Source organism: Jatropha curcas, chromosome 5 (assembly GCF_041381405.1).
Source record: "Jatropha curcas cultivar XTBG-Jc1 chromosome 5, XTBG_Jcur_1.0, whole genome shotgun sequence".
NCBI lineage: Eukaryota > Viridiplantae > Streptophyta > Magnoliopsida > Malpighiales > Euphorbiaceae > Jatropha > Jatropha curcas.
In genome coordinates this window covers 18,600,686-18,621,400 of record NC_143155.1, presented here as the reverse complement: position 1 = coordinate 18,621,400, position 20,715 = coordinate 18,600,686, and the positions used below count along the sequence as shown (strand labels likewise).

At 35.3% G+C, this 20,715-nt stretch overlaps 1 protein-coding gene across 1 annotated transcript; it reads left to right on the top strand.

Moving 5' to 3' along the window:
- The first annotated feature begins 415 nt into the window (after positions 1-415).
- On the top strand, positions 416-9,966 carry LOC105639100 (protein transport protein SEC23 E). Its single transcript, XM_012223045.4, has 12 exons — positions 416-1,509; positions 1,614-1,787; positions 2,624-2,785; positions 3,521-3,663; positions 4,454-4,529; positions 4,600-4,772; positions 4,891-4,972; positions 6,283-6,360; positions 6,914-7,075; positions 7,183-7,446; positions 9,023-9,127; positions 9,312-9,966. Exons 1-12 carry the CDS (start codon positions 739-741, stop codon positions 9,456-9,458), a joined length of 2,337 nt encoding a protein of 778 aa, XP_012078435.1. The 5' UTR covers positions 416-738; the 3' UTR covers positions 9,459-9,966.
- Positions 9,967-20,715: the final 10,749 nt, after the last annotated feature.

The following is a 20,715-nucleotide window of genomic DNA, read 5'->3' as shown; positions in this document are numbered from 1 at the left end:
AAATGCAAAACAACCCACTTAACATTGCTAAATTTGTCTTCTGAGCAGTATTAGACATATATCATATCAAACTGACTATTTTTATTCTTAATATTATACGAGTTAATATATTATGCAGTGACAAATTTAAAATTTAAATTTAAAGGGTGAAACTATACAATATAAGATTTAAAATTTGAAAACTTAAAAAATAAATGGTTAATTATATTTGTGGTGTTTGAATTTTTTATTTTTTTATTTTCAAAAAGAAAATTATATAAAATTTAGTATCCCGCAATTTTTTTTTTTTTTTTTTTTGCGTAAATTACACAAGTAAATTTATGTGTTTGGATAAAAAATCCTCGGCTTTTCAAACACAACACATTGTTAATTTGTCACCGTTCGCACACATGGGAAATAAACACGCATTCGATCAACCAGTTTTTAACGCCCAAATCGGCACTCTTTCCTTATAGAAAAACTCCCATACTCACTCACTGTCTCCTCATCTTTTCCTTTCTCTTTCCTTTCCTCTCTTTCCTGCGCTCTCTCTCTCCCTCCCTTTTGCGGTGACCCCTCTCTTCCCCTTTCTCCTGGGGTCGCCATACCTAAAAAAAAAAAACTCCAAAAAAATAAAAAACTCAAAAACTGAGAGGGAGACTGTTTTTTCAACTCAATTTTCGATTTCTTCTAAATTAAAACAACAAAAAAAAAAAATCTGAATTCTAATTATAATTAATAAAAAACAATCAAGCAGCTATGTCGGAGATGGCCAACACAGATCCAGAAGGAATCGACGGAGTTCGTATGACATGGAATGTCTGGCCACGCACGAAAGTCGAAGCCAGTAAGTGCGTTATCCCACTCGCCGCCTCGATCTCTCCGATCCGCCACCATCCTGACATTCCTACGCTTCCTTACTCTCCTCTCCGTTGCAAGACATGCTCCGCCGTCCTCAATTCCTTCGCCCGTGTCGATTTCACCGCTAAGATCTGGATCTGCCCTTTTTGTTTCCAGCGCAATCATTTCCCTCCTCACTATGCTATGATCTCTGAGACTAATCTCCCTGCTGAGCTTTATCCTCAGTATACAACGGTGCAATTCACGCTTCCGAACCCTGGCGTCAATCCTAGTAATCCAATGAACCCTGCAACTCCTGCACCGGCGGCTTCACCTGTTTTCTTATTCGTTCTGGATACGTGTATGATTGAGGAGGAATTTGGGTTTGTTAGATCAGCTCTCAAACGCGCGATCGGGTTGTTGCCGGAGAATGCTCTGGTTGGATTCGTGTCGTTTGGGACGCAGACGCAGGTTCATGAATTGGGATTTGCAGATATGTCAAAGGTTTATGTTTTTAGAGGCACTAAAGAGATTTCTAAAGATCAGATAATGGAGCAATTAGGACTTGGCGTTTCGGGCAGGAGAGCTCCTGCTGGATACCAACAGAAAGGGATGCAGAATGGATTTCCAAATACTGGTGTAACCCGCTTCTTGTTACCTGCATCAGAATGCGAATATACGCTCAATTCCGTACGTGCTTGGTTCTGCTTTCATCTTCTCATTTTGAATTTCAAATGCTAATGTGAGCTTTTTGTTGATCAAATGAAATTGGTGTTTAATTTTTATGTTTATAGCTTTTGGATGAGTTGCAAACGGATCAATGGCCGGTAGCACCTGGGAGTAGGGCTTCAAGGTGTACGGGAGTGGCCTTGAGTGTGGCTGCAGGGTTGCTTGGAGCTTGTTTGCCTGGGACTGGAGCCAGGATTATAGCTTTGGTTGGCGGTCCATGCACAGAAGGACCAGGCACGGTAATGCCTTTTGATTTCTGTGTTGTTTGTTATTATATTTTACTTTGATATAGAACTTCCCATTTTTCTTCTTTTTTTCTTCTATTCAATTTATGTAGTTAATTAAATTGGCTTAATTAAGTGGTTTCTGCAATTATTCTGTCTAGTGTCTGGCAATCAGCAGTATTTTTTAAAATGTATGCCAGAGTTTATGGCAAAACATTGAGAGTATAATGTAGCTTGCATTTTATTTTGAGAAGCAAGAAATGTTTGTATTGAATTTTTGTAGTTAAACATTAAGATTAACTGAGCGTTTTCTTCTTAGCTAAATAGAGTTTTTCCAAGAAGTGAAACCAATAATAGCCATGGCTCAAGTCGAGCCTTTTCTAATTAAAAGTTACTGTTCTCCCTCTCAATGTCTGTCCCTGATGGTTCACACATTGCAATGGGATCATGTTTTACCTGTGAAAATTAATTCTGAAACTTGGTTGACATGCCAATGAATATCATTTTTGCTGAACCAGTTTTTTATATTTTATAAATTGTGTTGATGAGAAACAGAAAAGAGAAATTCAATTGGCCTTTTCTCGGTAACTTGTAATGCCATTGAAGTATCTAGGCGAGATCATATTTAGAACAGTATGTGTAGATACAGGGTGGTTACTTGTTATTTGGGATTTATTTCATTCTTGCCTGATGCTGACTAAAAAGGGAACGAAATTTCTATTTGAAGGGAGGGAAATCATGAGCAGGGTAGTCAGCCCAAATTTATGGAATTTGTTTTTCCAAATTGTGAATTACTGCTGGTTTTCCTTTCTAACCCTTTCAGTAATGAAAACGTTGGTCTCTTTGTGCAGATTGTATCAAAAGACTTATCGGATCCAGTACGTTCCCACAAGGATCTTGACAAGGATGCAGCACCGTATTTTAAGAAAGCAGTAAAATTCTATGACAGTCTTGCGAAGCAGCTTGTTAGCCAGGGTCATGTTTTAGACCTTTTTGCATCTGCACTTGATCAGGTGTGTATCACTGAGCCTTTAAATTCTGTTATGGCATTTTTCTTTTGCAATAGGCCGTCTAGTACTTCTTTGAAAGTTAAATATATATCTTTAAGAGATTGGTCTTTATAAAATTGTGAAATAGAAAGTGTACATTTTCTCACATTCATGCCAATAATTTCTTTAATAAATATCCATTTACGCACAAAGTGCAAGCTCTACTTTCAGTTGAATATTTAATTATTTATCCTCTAGTAGACTATATATTTATCCAAGGGGGAGAAAAGAACAGCAAAATGAAAAGGTTGAATTTTAAAGGGAAGGTATTTAAAAAAAAAAAAAAGGAACACCAAAAGGTTGAAGTTTAAAGGGAAAGTAATATTGTAGATTTTGTTTGTCCTACATATTGTACTGGGCAATGTTGATAGATTGATGAGTACAACTTGGATCAAACTGGTTATCCATTCAATGTTTTTGAAACTACGTTGATCTTAACTAGTGCAAAAAATCAGGCCAAGTTTTGGACCTCAATCTAATTCTCAGATTAGGCTGGGTTCTCACATTGTCTAAATCTTTCGGGCCTAGGCTTATGTTCTCAGCATTGTTGGTGGACATAATGAAATGATCATTGATGGAATATCACTGTTTTGAAGATGTTTTTACTGGAAATAACCATCTAATTATTTCTCTATCCTGGTAAAGAATCATATTCTGTTACAGTTAGTTCTTTCAACTTATGGAAATTGCACTATTTAGGTGGGGGTTGCAGAAATGAAAGTTGCAGTTGAAAGGACTGGTGGTCTTGTTGTTCTAGCTGAAAGTTTTGGGCATTCAGTATTTAAGGACTCTTTTAAACGCGTATTTGAAGATGGAGAACAGTCTCTGGGTCTCTGTTTCAAGTGCGTTGCTTCTTTTACTTCTTCCATTCTTTTGTTCGCATTATTCATTTTGATACTGGTTGCTTTATCATCATTTAGATTTTTACCTTTGGTGGTTTGACAACCATATTATTAGCTGTATTGCAATGTTTACCTTATTTCCTTTTCAGTTGTGATGTAAACCCATATGGTTTTGTTTTCACTCATGTATGATTTTATCCAAAGGTCTTGCAGTTATATTCTTTACACTGATATATTGTTTGGTAAAGCTTTTTTACTCTCTCCTTGCTCTGTATCGATGTATGTTCATATATTCACACATGCCTTCATGTATGCATATGCATTTATATGTCAGCATGCATGCTACGCTGGTTATCTTCAGAGTTTTGCTGCAAGGACCCTTCTGTTTTGAATGCAGAATTATGACACTGAGGGAATTTTCCTTTTCCAAATTTTACATTCTAAATCTCTGCGTCGGTTATGTGAATTGTGTGTAAAGATCTGTGGCCGTCATGCTTGACCACTAAGGTTATAGAGGCACTTTATTTTTTATTGTTAGCTATCTATTATTTTGGAAACATGAGCCTAAGCACTAAGCCAAGTCAAATGGCTGCAGTATTTTTTGAATTTAATTTCGAAGAACCAACACTCAATTTCCTAGTGGTCACATCTGAGTTTTATGTGGGCAGTGGGCTAACCATTGGACTGGTATCTACATTTGTTAATTCTTCACATAAGCATGAGGCACATGTATGTGATATAATTTGCTTTTTTTCCTTCTAGCCATATAATTTCTCTTATTTCCTTGCAGTGGAATGCTGGAGATTAACTGTTCCAAGGACATTAAAATCCAAGGGGTGATTGGACCTTGCACATCTATGGAAAAGGTTGGATGAATACGTGATTAAATTTTTATTGAATTATTTCTTTTGGTGCTAAGTATTACAAGTCTTGCAGAAAGGACCTAATGTTGCTGATACAGTCATTGGGGAGGGGAATACTAGTGCTTGGAGGATGTGTGGTCTTGACAAGAGTACTTGTCTGACAGTCTTATTTGATCTTTCATCAAGTGAAAGGTCAAATGCTCCAGGAGCTATAAATCCACAGCTGTACATTCAGTTCCTTACAAGGTGTGCCGGATCATAAAACTTATTTTCCCCTTCCCTTCTCTTATTATTTTTTTTTTTCCTTTTGGTTCTTAATGTATATTTATGTTGTCATCACAATGATGGATTGTTTTTATTGCAGTTATCAAAACCCTGAAGGTCATACAATGCTTCGGGTTACAACTGTTACTAGAAGATGGATAGATAGTGCTGTTAGCTCAGAGGTTGGTAATGTTTCTATATCATTTTATTGTTTTAATCATGTAAAGCTAGTGTTCTGATGAAAGCCATAGCTATGATTATTGTGTCTGATTTGATCTGGGATGTAAAGATCAATTTATATTGGAGCTGCAGTGTGTACGTAATGCAGTTCATGTGATCTAAGGGACACTCAAATCCATAGAGAAAAGGGGGGTGCGGCATGGATACATGAAAAGAACTCCTTTTTCTTGCTTCATCATCTTCTTCTTATTGTTGTTTGTTGAAGGACCTCAAAAATAGTTATTCCAAAAATCTCCCACAAATAATTAGTCAATTGCTTTGATCTAGCAGATACTTATTGGTGTCTCAGTGATTTGTCGCAATGGTGCTGTAGTGTGGGGGTTAGTGTGGCAGTTTCATCCATTGTATCTGAAATGGGTTCATTATCTATCTACTGTTAATGGTAGAATTTTGGTTTAGTTGTTACTACTTTTGGAAGTTCAAGTGTTATAGTAGTTTTTTATGGAGCATTATTTGGGTTGCCAAGTGCCTTTGAGGGTCCCCTTGACAGCTGATTATAAAAAGATCTCCATGGTTAGACCACATAAAGATATTTTTTTTTTTGCTGGGCAGTTTGGGATCTGTCTCTGTTTATGGAGCCTTGTTCTGTCTGTTCTCCAATTTGTACTGTTTCTGTTAATGTCTGAAACAGTGTGAACTCCCTTGGATGGGAATATTTGAATGTTGAGAAAGGAAGAGGAATTATATTGTGAACGGTCCATGTCATTTCAGCATACAGTGTGAGACAGTCCAATTACCGATTCAGCTTTTCTTTTATTTAGTATACAGGAACTTCCCTAAAGAGAACCTATGGTGGAAGCCAAATGCGAAAACAACTAGATCATTTGCAAGTGAAGGATTCTACTAATAAAACAGTATCGACATCAACAAAAAAGTCTCTCATATATGAGTAAGGATTTTTAGATCACTTTTAAGAGCAAAGAGAGGTTTTGTTCTTCTCCATTAATGGTACCTTCCTTGTATGTGTCTTTTGATGTGCAAACTATTTGAAGAACTGTGATAGGGATGTGGGTGAGAAGTTTCCTATTATTATTGGTAAGGAAAAGTGAATCCCATTGTCTTCAATCATCCCAAATCAAACCTTTGATTCATGATGGTTGAACACCTGAATCTTAAGATTGATATCTTATCTGTCCTAGGATATATTTTGCTTCCTTACCTTTTCTCTATCCACAATTCGGTATATAAATTGTGTCAAGGATTTACAAAAATATAGTGAGTTAATTCTGAGTCTGGTGAGTACTCTTTGCAGGAATTGGTTCAAGGGTTTGACCAAGAGACTGCCGCTGTGGTAATGGCAAGAATAACATCCCTGAAAATGGAGACAGAGGTACTGATCAAATGTCTTCTCTTGGGTACCTTAGTTGTTCTTTGTAGTATATGCGCTATACCATCTCACTGTATCTCTTGCTTTTCGCAACCTAAATTTACTTGACCTTTGCAGTATATGTATGCACTTCACCATTTCATTGCATGTCTTGTTCTTGTAGAAACTCTTCTGAAATTTGGAACTTTCAACAGATGATCTTTGCTTTGTTAGGTGTGCATGGTCAGCTATTTCATATTTGCATGAATACGAGGATATTTATATTAATGTTGGAATTTTTCCAAGAATGATACGATCTCCTGAATTTTCTGGACATACTTTTCTTGTAATATCAGATCTTTGTTATCTTAGTTTCGGCAACAGTTTCATTGGTGCTCTGTGCCACTGCTCATAAGAAAACACAATATTTCTTTCCTCAATCCACATTGATTTCCCTGCTATGCAACCAGTTATTTTATTTCAGATTGTAAGATCTTGGATTTTTAGCATTGGTTACTTAACAAACTTACAATTTCTCTCTTTACCCCCCCTTTTCGTATTGGGGCGTGTATAACAGGAAGGATTTGATGCCACTCGGTGGTTAGATAGGAACCTCATCCGGCTCTGTTCCAAATTTGGTGATTATCGGAAAGATGATCCAGCATCTTTTACATTGAATCCTTCTTTTTCATTGTTCCCTCAGTTTATGTTTAATCTGCGACGATCTCAGTTTGTACAGGTAGATGATTACCAGTTTTCTTCTCACTTATATTTTTGTTTTTTGCTTAATCAAACTATTTCTATGTGTGTGCTTAATTTAATCTTGTATGTTTTTGGTTTTGGCAGGTCTTCAACAACAGTCCTGATGAGACAGCTTATTTCCGCATGTTGTTAAATCGGGAAAACATCACAAATGCTGCTGTCATGATTCAACCGTCATTAATATCATATTCATTTAACTCTCTGCCTCAACCTGCATTGTTGGATGTGGCTTCTATTGCGGCTGACCGTATTCTCTTATTGGATTCATATTTTAGCGTGGTCATTTTCCATGGTATGACAATAGCACAGTGGCGTAACATGGGTTACCAGAATCAACCTGAACACCAGGTATTTACGCATAATCTTCATGGTTCCTTTTCTTAAAAATTAAATAAATAAACTAAACATTTTCCAGTCATGAGAATTTCACAATGAAAATTGATAAGAGAAATAACACTTGCATTTCCTTTGGCTATTATATAAAGTATCTCCTTAGAAGTGTGCCAGGTACTTAGATCTTTAGCTGAGAACGTAGGGTGCTGACTTCATTAAACTCCATCAGTGTATAAATAACCTTTCAGTTCTGAAATTACCCCTTTAGCGTAACAATCCAGCACTATTGTAGACAAGCATGTCGGATCCGTATCTGAATGTATGGTTGAACTTCTCATGGGATTTTACTGTACATGCTCTTCCACATATCTCAAATGACTTCTGTTGGCATATGCCTATATTACTGGTGCTTTCTGGTCCGTTCCTTGTGTACTGGACGCTGCTGCTCTTTGGTCAAAAGAAACACATATCAACTTCCAGTGATATTGAGCTTTCATAGTTTCTTTTATGAATAAGTAGCTCTTAATTTAACTTTTGCCTTTTAGCTGTCGTCAGTCATCAAATCCTAGGCAATAGTTATCATCAATGATCTAGAACATAGTTACAAGAACATAGTTACATAAAACGCTACCCTCCCATTGGACCATGATCCGGCACACGTGTCCCTGTCTTTCCGGACACTGGATCATGCAAGTATGCAATCTGAATCTGTAAAATCAAAGTTCCCATTTCTGTTTTTGGGATTTGCATGTACTTTCAAATAGCAATTTGATGAGGTTGAAAGAGTATTCAATGATTTCATTTTGAATCTTTTGAAGTTGCAGAAACTTCTGTTTGTTTTTTGAAATTTTGGAAGAACATGAGAGGAAAAGAAGTAAGAAGAATAGAGAAAGAGAAGAGATGAGAATCAAGAGAGAGAAAGAGAGATAAGAAATGGAAGGGAAAGAGGGAGTGGGAGAAGATATTATCGAGAGTAAAATGGTTATTCAGCACAAAATTACATCAGCTGTTTATATATTACTGGAACTTCTCAACTGCGATATGCACAACTACAAAATAGAGCCTTATCAACTCGATTTCAATTACAAATAAACTCTTTGCATTTAAAATTGGGTCCTAACAATGGGGAGTAATATTTTGTTTATGATTACAACCCAATAAGTTAAACTCGAGAATAAATGAGTTTAGAGGACTTCTTATATTCTTTGAATTATTGAAGAGTTCCCAATACTTAAAAGAAGAAAATTATTTTGACACAAGCCTAGCAACCCAAATTCACATACCAAGTACCGAAATAGCGTATCAAGTCTACCCCTAGCATACTGTAATCTAGCTAAGTGGTGTACTATGTACCCATAACGTACTGCAAGCCAGAAACATACCACATCCCCGACAACTATGCTAGAAAGTGGTTATTTCTTGGTCTGCTTTGTTTTTTCCAAGGATTTTTCATGGAATTATTTGGGTAATACTTTTTGCTATTTTGGTACTGGCTAGTTGCTTCAACTATGCAGTTGGTACCCATTGTTGTATGATTGTCGTGAAATGTGTTTTGCACAACGCGGCTAACTACATTAATTTTACATGACAGGCATTTGCACAGCTATTGCAAGCACCACAAGAGGATGCTGCATTGATAATTAGGGATCGATTCCCCGTTCCTAGACTGGTGGTATGTGATCAGCATGGATCTCAGGTGAGTTATTGTTTTGGCTTTTTAGGTTTCTGAGGCTGTACTCCTGTTACTTCCTTGTATAAAAACCGGAATAAGACTAAGGATATAGCATGAATTCTTTGTGGCTTTTGCACTTCTGCATTTGGAACTGTTATTCTTATCCAAGACTGACTTTGATTTCACTGTCCATATCATGCCCGAACAGGCAAGGTTCTTATTGGCAAAGTTGAATCCATCAGCTACTTACAATAATGCCCATGAGATGGCTGCTGGGTCAGATGTAATTTTTACGGACGATGTGAGCCTTCAAGTGTTCTTTGAGCACCTTCAGAGGCTAGCTGTGCAGTCTTGATAGTAAAAACTTATCTTGTAGGTTTTTTCAACTTTTCTTCCCCGTGTGTGAATTTTGTATCCTCTCGTTTCTCATTCTGTTCCGTTCCATTGTTTTCCTTTCTTTTCTATCATCTTAATGGAGTGAAATCGGGCCCCACTTCATCGGGAACAATAAGGAGAGTCAAACATTATTCTTTAGTGGGGCTGCGGACCCTTGAAACAATTAAGGGACAGATTGGTAGAAAGTAGTGTTCATACAGAAAGAAAGGTATGTAGGAATGTGAATTAAGAGGGATACCTGCTTGAATAGTGAGGGCCAAGAGCAACGTATTTTGACAGTCGATTTTTCTTAATCCTTTTTGTATTCACCTGGGTCAGATGTGGTTTATGTATTAAGATTTTAAGTTAATACTGAAAGTGGGTAATGTTACTTAGGTTAAAAGTTGAGTCAGTCAGTTTGAACTATTTTTACATATTTTTTAGTTTTGTAACTCCTTTTTATATATACAATTTTCCTGTCATTGCAATTGTACTGTGTTAGTCGTTTTACTTCGAATCCTCTTTGAGCTTTAAGAAGGTACGTACAAGTGTATAATCAATTATTATCGTTACTCTCGTTTTTTTATGAATATACTTACTGTACTCTGATTTGAATATTTATGCATCTATTCGCGAGTTGTAATAAAATCAAATGTTTTTTTAAATAAATATTATATTATATTGGAAATAAATTTTACTTATGTTGCATTAACTCATTTTATGAGAAAAATACATTACTCTATCAAAATTATTGTGGCAAAAATTATAGTTTCATTTTTTCCGTACAAAGAATAAAATAAGTAATTAAATTAGTTTGAATATAATTTTTTTCTTATCTTTCCTTATATATCCTTAAAATAGAAAATGTTATATGATAAAAGTGTAATATAATAGTGAAAAAAAATGTCCAAAAATATAGATAGGACTATTACTTTGAGACGCCAAAACTTATAATTTTGGGATGGCAAGAGTTTATAGGAATAAAGATCAATTTGGTAAAAACTTATTAAGAAAGGTGTAGTGCATAAATTTGATCTTATACTTTCAGTAATTATTTTTGTGGTCCCTTGAACTTTATAAGAGACTCATCGTGACACTGTATTTTTATATTTCAGTAATAACTATGCTTCTTGAAGTAAAATGTTAAAATGCATGGTCATGATTGAATGCTTCAAATTTATTTCATTTTATGACATGCATAATTATTACTGAAATGTGAATGTGTATAATCAAGATTGAACGTTGCAAAGTTCAGGGATCATACGGAAAAGCAGCCAAAATTTAGAGTCAAATTTATGCATAGGTCAATAATAATTATATTTGAACTTTTGGGCTATTTAGCACAATAATTATAATGGTAAAAGGTGCAACTAATCCATTATTAAGATTGTTCAAAGAGTGCGAATTTCAGAACATATTTAAAACTCAATTTTATCATACACGCCACTTACAATTTGTGTCAACTCTTTCTCTCATTTTAATTTTTTTGTTCTCTCACTCTCTTATGCAACTCACCAAGGCAGCCATGGAGATGGAGGCTTGAAGATTCCAATGGGATCAATCACTAGAGCACGTTCCAATAAGTTCAAAGCTCAATTGCAAATCTTTATACGAGCTTTGATCTCACAATAATTCAAGAAGATATATTGAGCACGTTCCAATAAGTTCAAAGCTCAATTGCAAATCTTTATACGAGCTTTGATCTCACAATAATTCAAGAAGATATATTGATCAAGCCTGGAGAAGATCTTAAGGAGATGCCAAGATACTTATGCACATTGGAGCATACTTAGGCCGAATTCACAAGCACAAGCCTCATTCAATTGGCTTGGGCTTATTTATCTTTAATTAATCATGTGGACCCCTTTTAATGTGTTTTGGACCGCAATTGGACTTTCTTTAATGTTAATTGTAATTGGTCTTGGACCAAGTAGTTCAATTTGGATTTTTAAATTATTTTATTACTTATGTATGGGCCTAAAAGTGGTAGCCCATATACTTAGGCCTTAGGGCAACTCATTTTGTAACTCATCATTAGGGTTTGGTGCAAGAGAGGCATATAAATAGTATCCTCAGGTGAAAATACGAGATTAGATTTAAGTTTATGAATATTATGGTTGTTTGCCTTTTCTTTTAAGGAGAATTCAGATTCACGTTCGTTTTGCCTTAAAGATTGATTCAACTTATCAAGTAAGTTAACTTGTGGCGTTAATTCAATTCTCATGTCTTATTCAAACTTTTTGTCGTCAATTCCTTGCTGTTTTAGGGGATGGGCTTTATTAGATTGATTGAATTTAGGTTTGGAAACATTTATTGATTCAGAGGTGATTCTTGCATTGTTCTTGAATTGTTGCCGTATCACTCTCTTCTCTCATCTTTTACCAAAATCTAATCTCTCTCTCCTATCTAATTTGTATCAATCACCATTATTCACTCAGTCTAGTCTCTCCCTTTGATGCAAATGTTGCTATAGATTTTTGGTGTATTTTACTGGAGATAATTTTGCCAAAGTTAATTATGTTTTGTTGCACTGTTATCTTGTAAATCTCCATATCTTGTAATAGTTGAAGTTAAGTAGAAGTAGAGAAGAATGTATGGTGTAGTTTACTTTAAACTTTAGTTTTGAAGACAAACTTCCTTAATTTATGGAGGTTTGGCGAACAAACTTTAGACTAATTGTTGTATAAGTATTTTCTATATACTATAATAAAATTAATCTTTCTCCTCCACTCTCATATAATTATCTGCTAAATTTCTCTTTATCTTTCTTAAGTTTCTGCTCTTCAAACCAATAAAGGGTATCAAAGCAACCTTGATCTTAGCAGTATGTGTGTGTATTTGAGTGAAAACCTTAGAGAAAGTCACCAAATAAACCAGAGATCGTGAAGTTTTTGGTTTATTGTTTTCCTTTAAATGGCTTCTAGCAGCACTCCTCCTTCACCACCTCATTTTAATGGGAAAACTATCATGTTTGCGCTATGAGGATGAGAGCTTATCTCAAGGGAATTGGATTGTGACAGTATGTGAAGGAACATAGAGTACCACTACCTCTTAGATAAAATCCAACCTTCAATAGATTATACAACATGAAGAAGAGGTTGCTAAGGCTCTAAAAGCCTTATCCTATATCCATGTAGCTATTGCAAATCTTGTCTTCACCAAGATCATGGCATGTGAGACAACACATAAAGCTTGGGAGAATTTGAAGATTTAGAATCATGGATCTAATAAAACTAGACACAAATGGGTATATACTTTGAGAAAAGAATTTAAAATGTTAAAGATGAAAGACAATGAAAAGGTAAAAGATTATGTTGATAGAGTTATGAAAATTGTAAACCAAATTTGGTTGTAAGGAGAAGAGTTAGAGAGGAGAATTGTGGAGAAAGTTATGGTGGCTCTCCCTAAAAAGTTTGAAGCCAAGATTTCTTGAGCTTTCAAATGCTCTATAAGCTATAGAATAAAAAAAAGCCTGTAAGGAAGAAGAAACCATTATAGAGAAGGCTCTTGTAGCAACTCAGAGAATAAAAATGCAAGGAGGTTCAAGAGGTCAGTAAACTGACAAAGCAAAAATTAAGAAGAATTTCAAAAAAAAAAAAAAAAAATTGGAGGAAGGACAAATTTTCACCTTGTGCATATTGAAAAAAAAAATATATATATATCAAGAACTACTGCTGGTTCAAAGCATTTGTTAGCTCAGTTAACTTGATTTTAGATATGTCACAAGTGTCTTTAAGAGAGGAAATTTTTGCTTCTCTACAATTCTCTTTTCTTCTACCTCTTCTCTCAACAACCTAATCTGATTTATCACCTTCATAACTCTATCAATATAGTCATATATCTTCGCTGAATCTTTCATCTTCAATAGTTCAAATTCCTTCCTTTATAGACTTGCATCTGTCTTGTTTTTTTAGACCCTTGATATTTGTCTTTAACTTCTCCCAAGCTTCATGTGATAATTTACATTCCATGATCTTCATGTGTTAATTTACATTCCATGATCTTAGTGAAGATATGATTGCTGCATGAATATAGGATATGAATTTTGAAGCTTTGACAATTTTTTCTTCGTGTTTTAATCTGTTGAAGTATTGGATTTTGCCTCAAAGGAGGAACTGTTATTTCAACTTCTATATATTGCCATAATCCAAGACCTTGGAGGTAGGTCTTCATCTTTACTGCCCAAAAATGATAATTTTCATCACTGGAGTGAGGGGGTGACAGAAAAGTGCAGCTGGAAGCCATAAAAATGCAGCTACAAATAGAATAAATGGGTTTATTTGGTGGTTTTCTCACTTATTTTCTCTCATACACTCATATAGCCCTTCAAGATCAAAATGCTTTGATACACTTTTTGATATGAGTTAGAGAAAAAAGCATAATTTTCTAGACAAGAACTGAGTAATATGAGCAGAAAAAGGAAAGTTCTTTTCATTCATTAGAGCATAGACAATACTTATACATAATTTTAAACTAAAGTTTGTTAGCTAAACTTCCATGATTTCAAGAAGTTTGTCCATCAAACTTTTATACAATTTAAGTTCCTCCATATCTTTACAATAACTCTTAAGTAATCAAAGATATGGAAGATTAAAATCATAGCAAAAGATATAAAATACCAAAATAATAGCACATGCATCAATTTTAGTTCAATGAACAGTAACAGTAGCAACTGTTCTCAATAGATATACCTATAAAAGGAAGAATAGAGAATCAATGCCAAAATCCCTTATCAAATTTCTTGTATTCAGAATTTTTTTATTGTTATTTCCTGTTGCTGCCAATTCAATAATAAAATTGAGAATAAATCAAGTGTTTCCTATGCTAATTATATTCTAGCAAAAATTCAATTTTCAATAAAACACATTTCTTAATTTAAACGTAAGTTAATAAGATTTTTAACACCAATAATTATTCAACCTATGGCAAATAGAATATGAATTTCCACAAAAAGTATTTAACCTTTAAATAAGATGTTTAACAATATAAGTTCAACATTCCCATAGGTAAAATTAGTCATTTCTTCTCGACAATTGAAATGCATACAATTTAAAAGATCAAAAGGTCTTTATTTTAGGTTGTAATGGGGTTTTAGGAAAATAATCTTAGCTAAACAAAGAAAAACATATCATGGTAGACAAAACCACAAAGAATTAATAATATCAAGATTTTCATTTATATTAAAAACAAATTTTTATTTGTAAAGGAAGATTAACTTGAAATGCTTCACTAGCTCAAAATTAGAGATACTTTGGGCAAGGTCTCTTTATTACACTTTTGATAATTTCTTCCTTGCTTTAATTCTCAAAATATGAATTCTTGATTGATTGCTTCTTTTATGAGGTGTTTCTTTTTGAGTTTTTTCTACTAATTTCACTTGCTAGTATTAATGAAATTTTCTCGCTTTTGTTGCTATGTTTTAATAAAAATCAGATCTTTTAATTACACATTATTCCACTTAGGGTAGGAAATTAAGTTGATTTCATGGCTAGGTTTAATAAGGTGAACAATAAATTTTGGATATATGCTTCAAATTGGTTGCAAAAGGTCATACTTTAACTTAGGTGGCATAGGCTAAATATGAAGTTTAACAAAGAATGCCTATATCATCTCTTTCTAAATGTAACCATTTAAAATTTTTGTCTTGAAGAAAATTCTAATTTGTTCTAGGAATGCCAAGGTTAAATAAATTTTGATAAAAAAACACATCTATATATCATAGAATTCACAAAAAATTAGTGTTTATAATCTTAGAACAAATAGTTAAACTAAAGAATCATGTTAAGTCAAAAATTAAAATTTAAGCTAGAAATAATTAACTACGAAGAACAACTAAATTCATCGCAAGTCAATGAATTATGATAATTTTTAAACTTGCTCACAATTATTCTAACCATATTAAACTGATGAAACAAGAGAAAAATAAAAATTTTAACTAAAATTTCCCTTCCTCCAACTTAATCTGGCACATTGTCCCCAATGAGCTTTAAAGAAATTCCCCAAAATTATTTTATTATCAATAATGTAATAAAAGAATAAGAAAGTGTCGGAACCATTACCATCATTGTATTGAAAACTACAGTAAGATTGAAGGAAAAATACAATAAGAGCCGGGTGCTAGAAATTATCAAAGTTATAAAATAGAAAACACTAAAAACAAGAAAATATAATATCCAAAATACTTAATACACATAAAGATAAACAAAAATCAAAATAGAAAGCAAGAGAAAAAGAACAAAAAAAATAATCAATCTTCAGGTGGTGGAGGTGGATGTGGCTGCAGCAATTGAATCACTGTATGGAGTTGACTAGCAATTCCCTGATATTGGCCCTACATGGTGTCTATATGAGATTCGAGGCTCCCATGCATAATCTCTATTGACTGGAAATAGTAAGTAATCATGGACTCCATTCTATTAAGGCGAATATCAAACATGTCCATTCAGACATTATACGTGCAAGAACTTCATCGTTGGACAAGTTTGATGCTTCCTGAAAAGAAGGACCAGCTCTAGACGTACCTACACTAGAAGAAATACTAAAACCAAGGAAAAGATTCGGATTACCCTCTTCCATATTAGTGTCACCAGCATCCTCAACCTCCTCTTCATCAGAACTCTCTTCTCGGGTTCCCACAATACGTAATGAATCCCCTATCTTTTGTACCAACTTCATATGCATCATGACATCTAAGTCTAGGCTAGTGCCCTTTCCTCCTCCCACACTATCATAAACTGGCCGAGCAGGGTTCCAAACTCTCAAATAAGAGGCAATTTGGGTCACAAAACACCCCATCATAATAGCTCATTTATCTGCCCATGCAACTCTAGCCCATCGTAAACATAACCAATAACCAACATTGAGAAAAATCCCCTGATCGATCGCCCATATAAAATATAATTCATTGAGACTCAGCACTCCATCACTCTCGCTTCGTCCAAAAATAGTGTTGGCTAAGAATTTATGAATGTACCTCAAAGTTGGGTTTCTTAATTTTGACGCTTTTGAAAACCTAAGATTATAGTTATCTTCTCCAGTTAGTATTGTCCACGTGGTTCGATGTCTAAAATCCTTAGGTATTTGGTTAAGGGCATTTTTAGTTGGGACACCAAAGATGTGACTAACCTCGTTAACTGAAAGTTCAAAATTTCTCCCAAAAAGCTTGAATTTAATTTTGCTAGGAAACTCAACAGGCAACAGTCGAATAAAAGAAGAATATGAACTCAAAAACTCTAAAGTCATAGGCGCATAAACAAGGTTTTTCATTGCAATAAAATGTTCTCACCCAATACACTTAAGGGGTTCTAAAACAACAACTCTACTTGTGCTAACGCAAATTCATCAATAAAATGATTTGGAAAAATAGGGTGAAGAGAAAGTTTGTTGTACCTTTCCTGTTGTTCTGGTGAGCCAATCTCAAAACCGAGGAGGGACTAGAGCTGTAGGAGGAGGAACGGGTGGAGGAGGAACATTTGAAGAACGGACGATTGGTCGATTTCTTACAGCCACTGAAGATGCAGGTCTGCTGCGTTTATACCGTGGAGGCATGGTGAAGGAAGGAGAAAAGAAAAGAAGAAAATTGGTTTGCTAAACTTTAAGTTTGAGAGAAAAAGAGAGAAAAAGATGAAGAAGGAGAGGGGCGGCTAGGGCATGCTAAGAAGAAAAGAGAGGAGATGCAATTGTGGTTAGGGCGTGTGCTTTAAATAGAGGGAGGTGTGCGGTAACCGAAAGGCATGTTTTAGATACGCAGATTTGGAACATGGCACGGGCGTGCCACTCAACACGGTCAGGGCATGCTCGCTGCTGAGTCTTTGAGGCAGTGGCGGGCACAGGCGTGCTGACTAGCACAACTAGGCATGCTAGCCTCTGACTTGCAAGAGGAAAATTTGTCTTACCTGGCACGGGCGTGCGGATTGGCATGGCAAGGGCGTGCGAGCCTCTAACCTGCAAAAGCAAAATTTCATCTTACCGAGCACGGGCGTGCTGTGGAGCACGGCTGGGGCGTGCTAGCCTTTAAATTGCAAGACTAATCTTTGCTTTTAAAACAGGGGAGTGCTTCAGAGCACGTTTAGGGCATGCTAGAGTTTGACCCTCGAAGCAATTTCCCTTTTTTTGATGCACGGGAGTATTGATGAGCATGGCAAGGGCGTGCTAGAGCCTGTACCTCAACTTGTACCTGAAAGAACTTGACTGAAAATAGAAGAACAAACATGGTGAAAAATTTGGGAATAATTATAACAAAAATAAACTAAAAATAGGAAGGTTAAGGAAAAGAATATGTGTTGTCTCCCACAAGCGCTTTTGTTTAACGGCGTTAAGCTCGGCGCACTAAACCCAATTTAGGCTAGGCAAGACTTATAGTGGTTTTGACTGGATCAGAGTCTCTATTTTGGTAAACTTTCAAACGTTGAGCATTGACTTTGAAACTCCGATCACCATCCACTATTTCAACTACCCCATGTGGAAAAATTTCTTTGATCGTGAATGGTCCAGACCACCTAGAGCGCAATTTACTTGGAAAAAGACGAAGTCCAGAGTTATAGAGTAATACCTGTTGGCCTACCTTTAGATTCCTTAGGATAATATGTTTATCATGCCATTGTTTGGTGCGGTCTTTATAGATTTTGGCATTCTCATAAGCATGGAGTCTCATTTCATCTATCATATTCAATTGAAGCAACTTCTTTTGACCAACCTCCTTAGCATTAACGTTAAGAAACTGGATTGCCTAATATGCCTTGTGCTCTAACTCAACAGGGAGGTGACAAGCCTTGCCGTAGACAATTCGATATGGAGACATACAATTAGTGTTTTAAATGCAGTTTTATTCACCCAAAGAGCGTCATTGAGCATCTTGGACTAGTCCTTCCTTGATTGGCCAACTGTGGTCTCCAGTATCTTCTTGATTTCCCTATTAATGACTTCCACTTGTCCACTTGTTTAAGGGGTGATATGGGGTACCTACACGATGAGTAACACCATATTTTGAAAGAAGGGAATCCAAGTACTTGTTGTAAAAGTGCTTACCTCTGTTTATGATTATCGCTCTTGGAACCATGACATGTGAAAATATGTTTCTTGATGAAGTTCATTACACTCTTGGCATCATTATTGGGAAAGGCAACAGCTTCCGCCCATTTTGAGACATAATCCACTGCTGCTAGCATGTATTGGTTGGAATAAGAGGATGGGAATGGCCCCATGAAATCCAAGCCCCAAACATCAAAGATCTCCACTTCAAGGATATTGTTCAATGGCATCTCACGTCGCTTGGAGATATTACCTAACCTTTTACAACGATTACAAAGGCAAACAAAGTTAAAAGCATCCTTAAATAAGTTGGACCAATACAAACCGCTTTCTAAAATACGTGCTGCCGTCTTGCTTGCTCCAAAGTGTCCTCCACATTCCATTGAATGACAGAATCGAAGGACACTTTTCATTTCCTCTTTCGATATACATCGTCGAAAAAGATGTTCAATACAATACTTGAACAAAAAAGGCTCCTCCCAATATTTAAGATCATGAAAAAAATTTTTCTTTTGTTGACAAGAAAGATTGGAAGGAGTAATCTTGCAAGCAAGGTAGTTAACTATATCAGCATATCATGAGGCTTGTGCTTTAGCTAGAAGAAGAAGATGTTCATGGGGGAATTCTTCATTAATTTGCAATTCTGCTTGCTCTTCTTCCCCTAACTCAAGCCTGGATAAATGATCCGCTACAAGGTTCTCAGTTCCTTTTTTATCACGAATCTCTAAATCAAATTCCTGTAAAAGAAGAACCCAACGAATTAATCTAGGCTTTGCATCTTTCTTTTCTAATAAATACTTAAATAGCAGAATGATCAGTGTACACTATTGTTTTAGCTCCAATCAGATAAGCCCTAAATTTATCAAAAGCAAAAACAATAGCTAGAAGTTCTTTTTCAGTGGTGGCATAATTCAATTGTGCATCATTCAATGTGCGACTAGCATGATAAATGACATGCAATTTCTTTTCCTTTCTTTACCTAAGAACAGCTCCAATAGCATGATCACTAGCATCACACATAAGTTCAAAGGGAAGACTCCAATCTGGTGTAGCAATGATAGGTGCTGAAGTCAACTCTTTCTTCAACCTGTTAAAAGCATTCAAACACTTTTTGTCAAAATCAAAAGGAACATCTTTAACTAATAAATTACAAAGAGGTTTTGTTATTTTGGAGAAATCCTTGATAAATCTCCTATAAAATCTTGCATGGCCAAGAAAGCTTCTTACTCCTTTTACTGAATTTGGAGGAGGTAGATTTTCAATTACCTCAATCTTGGCTTTATCTACTTCAATCCCTTTTTGTGAGATTTTATGCCCTAAAACAATACCTTCACTAACCATAAAATGATATTTTTCCCAATTCAAAACAAGGTTAGTGTCCTCACATCGCTGCATTACTAAAGAGAGGTTATAAAGACAAGAATCAAAAGAAGAACCAAAAATAAAAAAATCATCCATAAATATTTCAATGAACTTCTCAACCATGTCAGAAAATATAGACATCATGCATCTTTGAAAGGTTGTCGGAGCATTGCACAACCCAAAAGGCATTCTCCTATAAGCGAAAGTATCATAAAGGCAAGTGAAAGTGGTTTTCTCTTGCTCCTCGGGAGCAATAAGTATTTGAAAATACCCTGAATAACCATCTAAAAAGCAATAATAGGGATAACATGTAAGTCTTTCAATCATTTGATAAATAAAAGCTAAAGGGAAGTGATCTTTGCGTGTTGCTTTGTTCAATTTCCTATAATCAATAAACACACGCCAACCTATGACAGTTCTAGTTGGAATTAACTCATTATTTTTGTTAGAAATAACTGTCATACCTCCTTTCTTTGGGACAACTTGAACAGGACTTACCCAACTACTATCGAAAATTGGATAGATAATGTCAGCATCCAAAAGTTTTATGATCTCAGCTTTGACTACCTCTTTTATGTTTGGGTTCAATCTTCTTTAATGCTCAATTGAAGGTTTGTAATCTTCTTCCATCAAGATCTTGTGCATTCACACACTTGGACTTATTCCCTGCAAATCTGAAATTGACCATCCTAGGGCTTTTTTTATGTTTTCATAGGACCTGCAATAACCTCTCCTCTTGATCAAGTGTTAAATGAAAAGAAATAATAACAGGAAAAGAATTATTCTCACCTAAGAATGCATGTTTTAAATGAGATGGAAGTTGTTTCAGTTCTTATTTTGGTGAT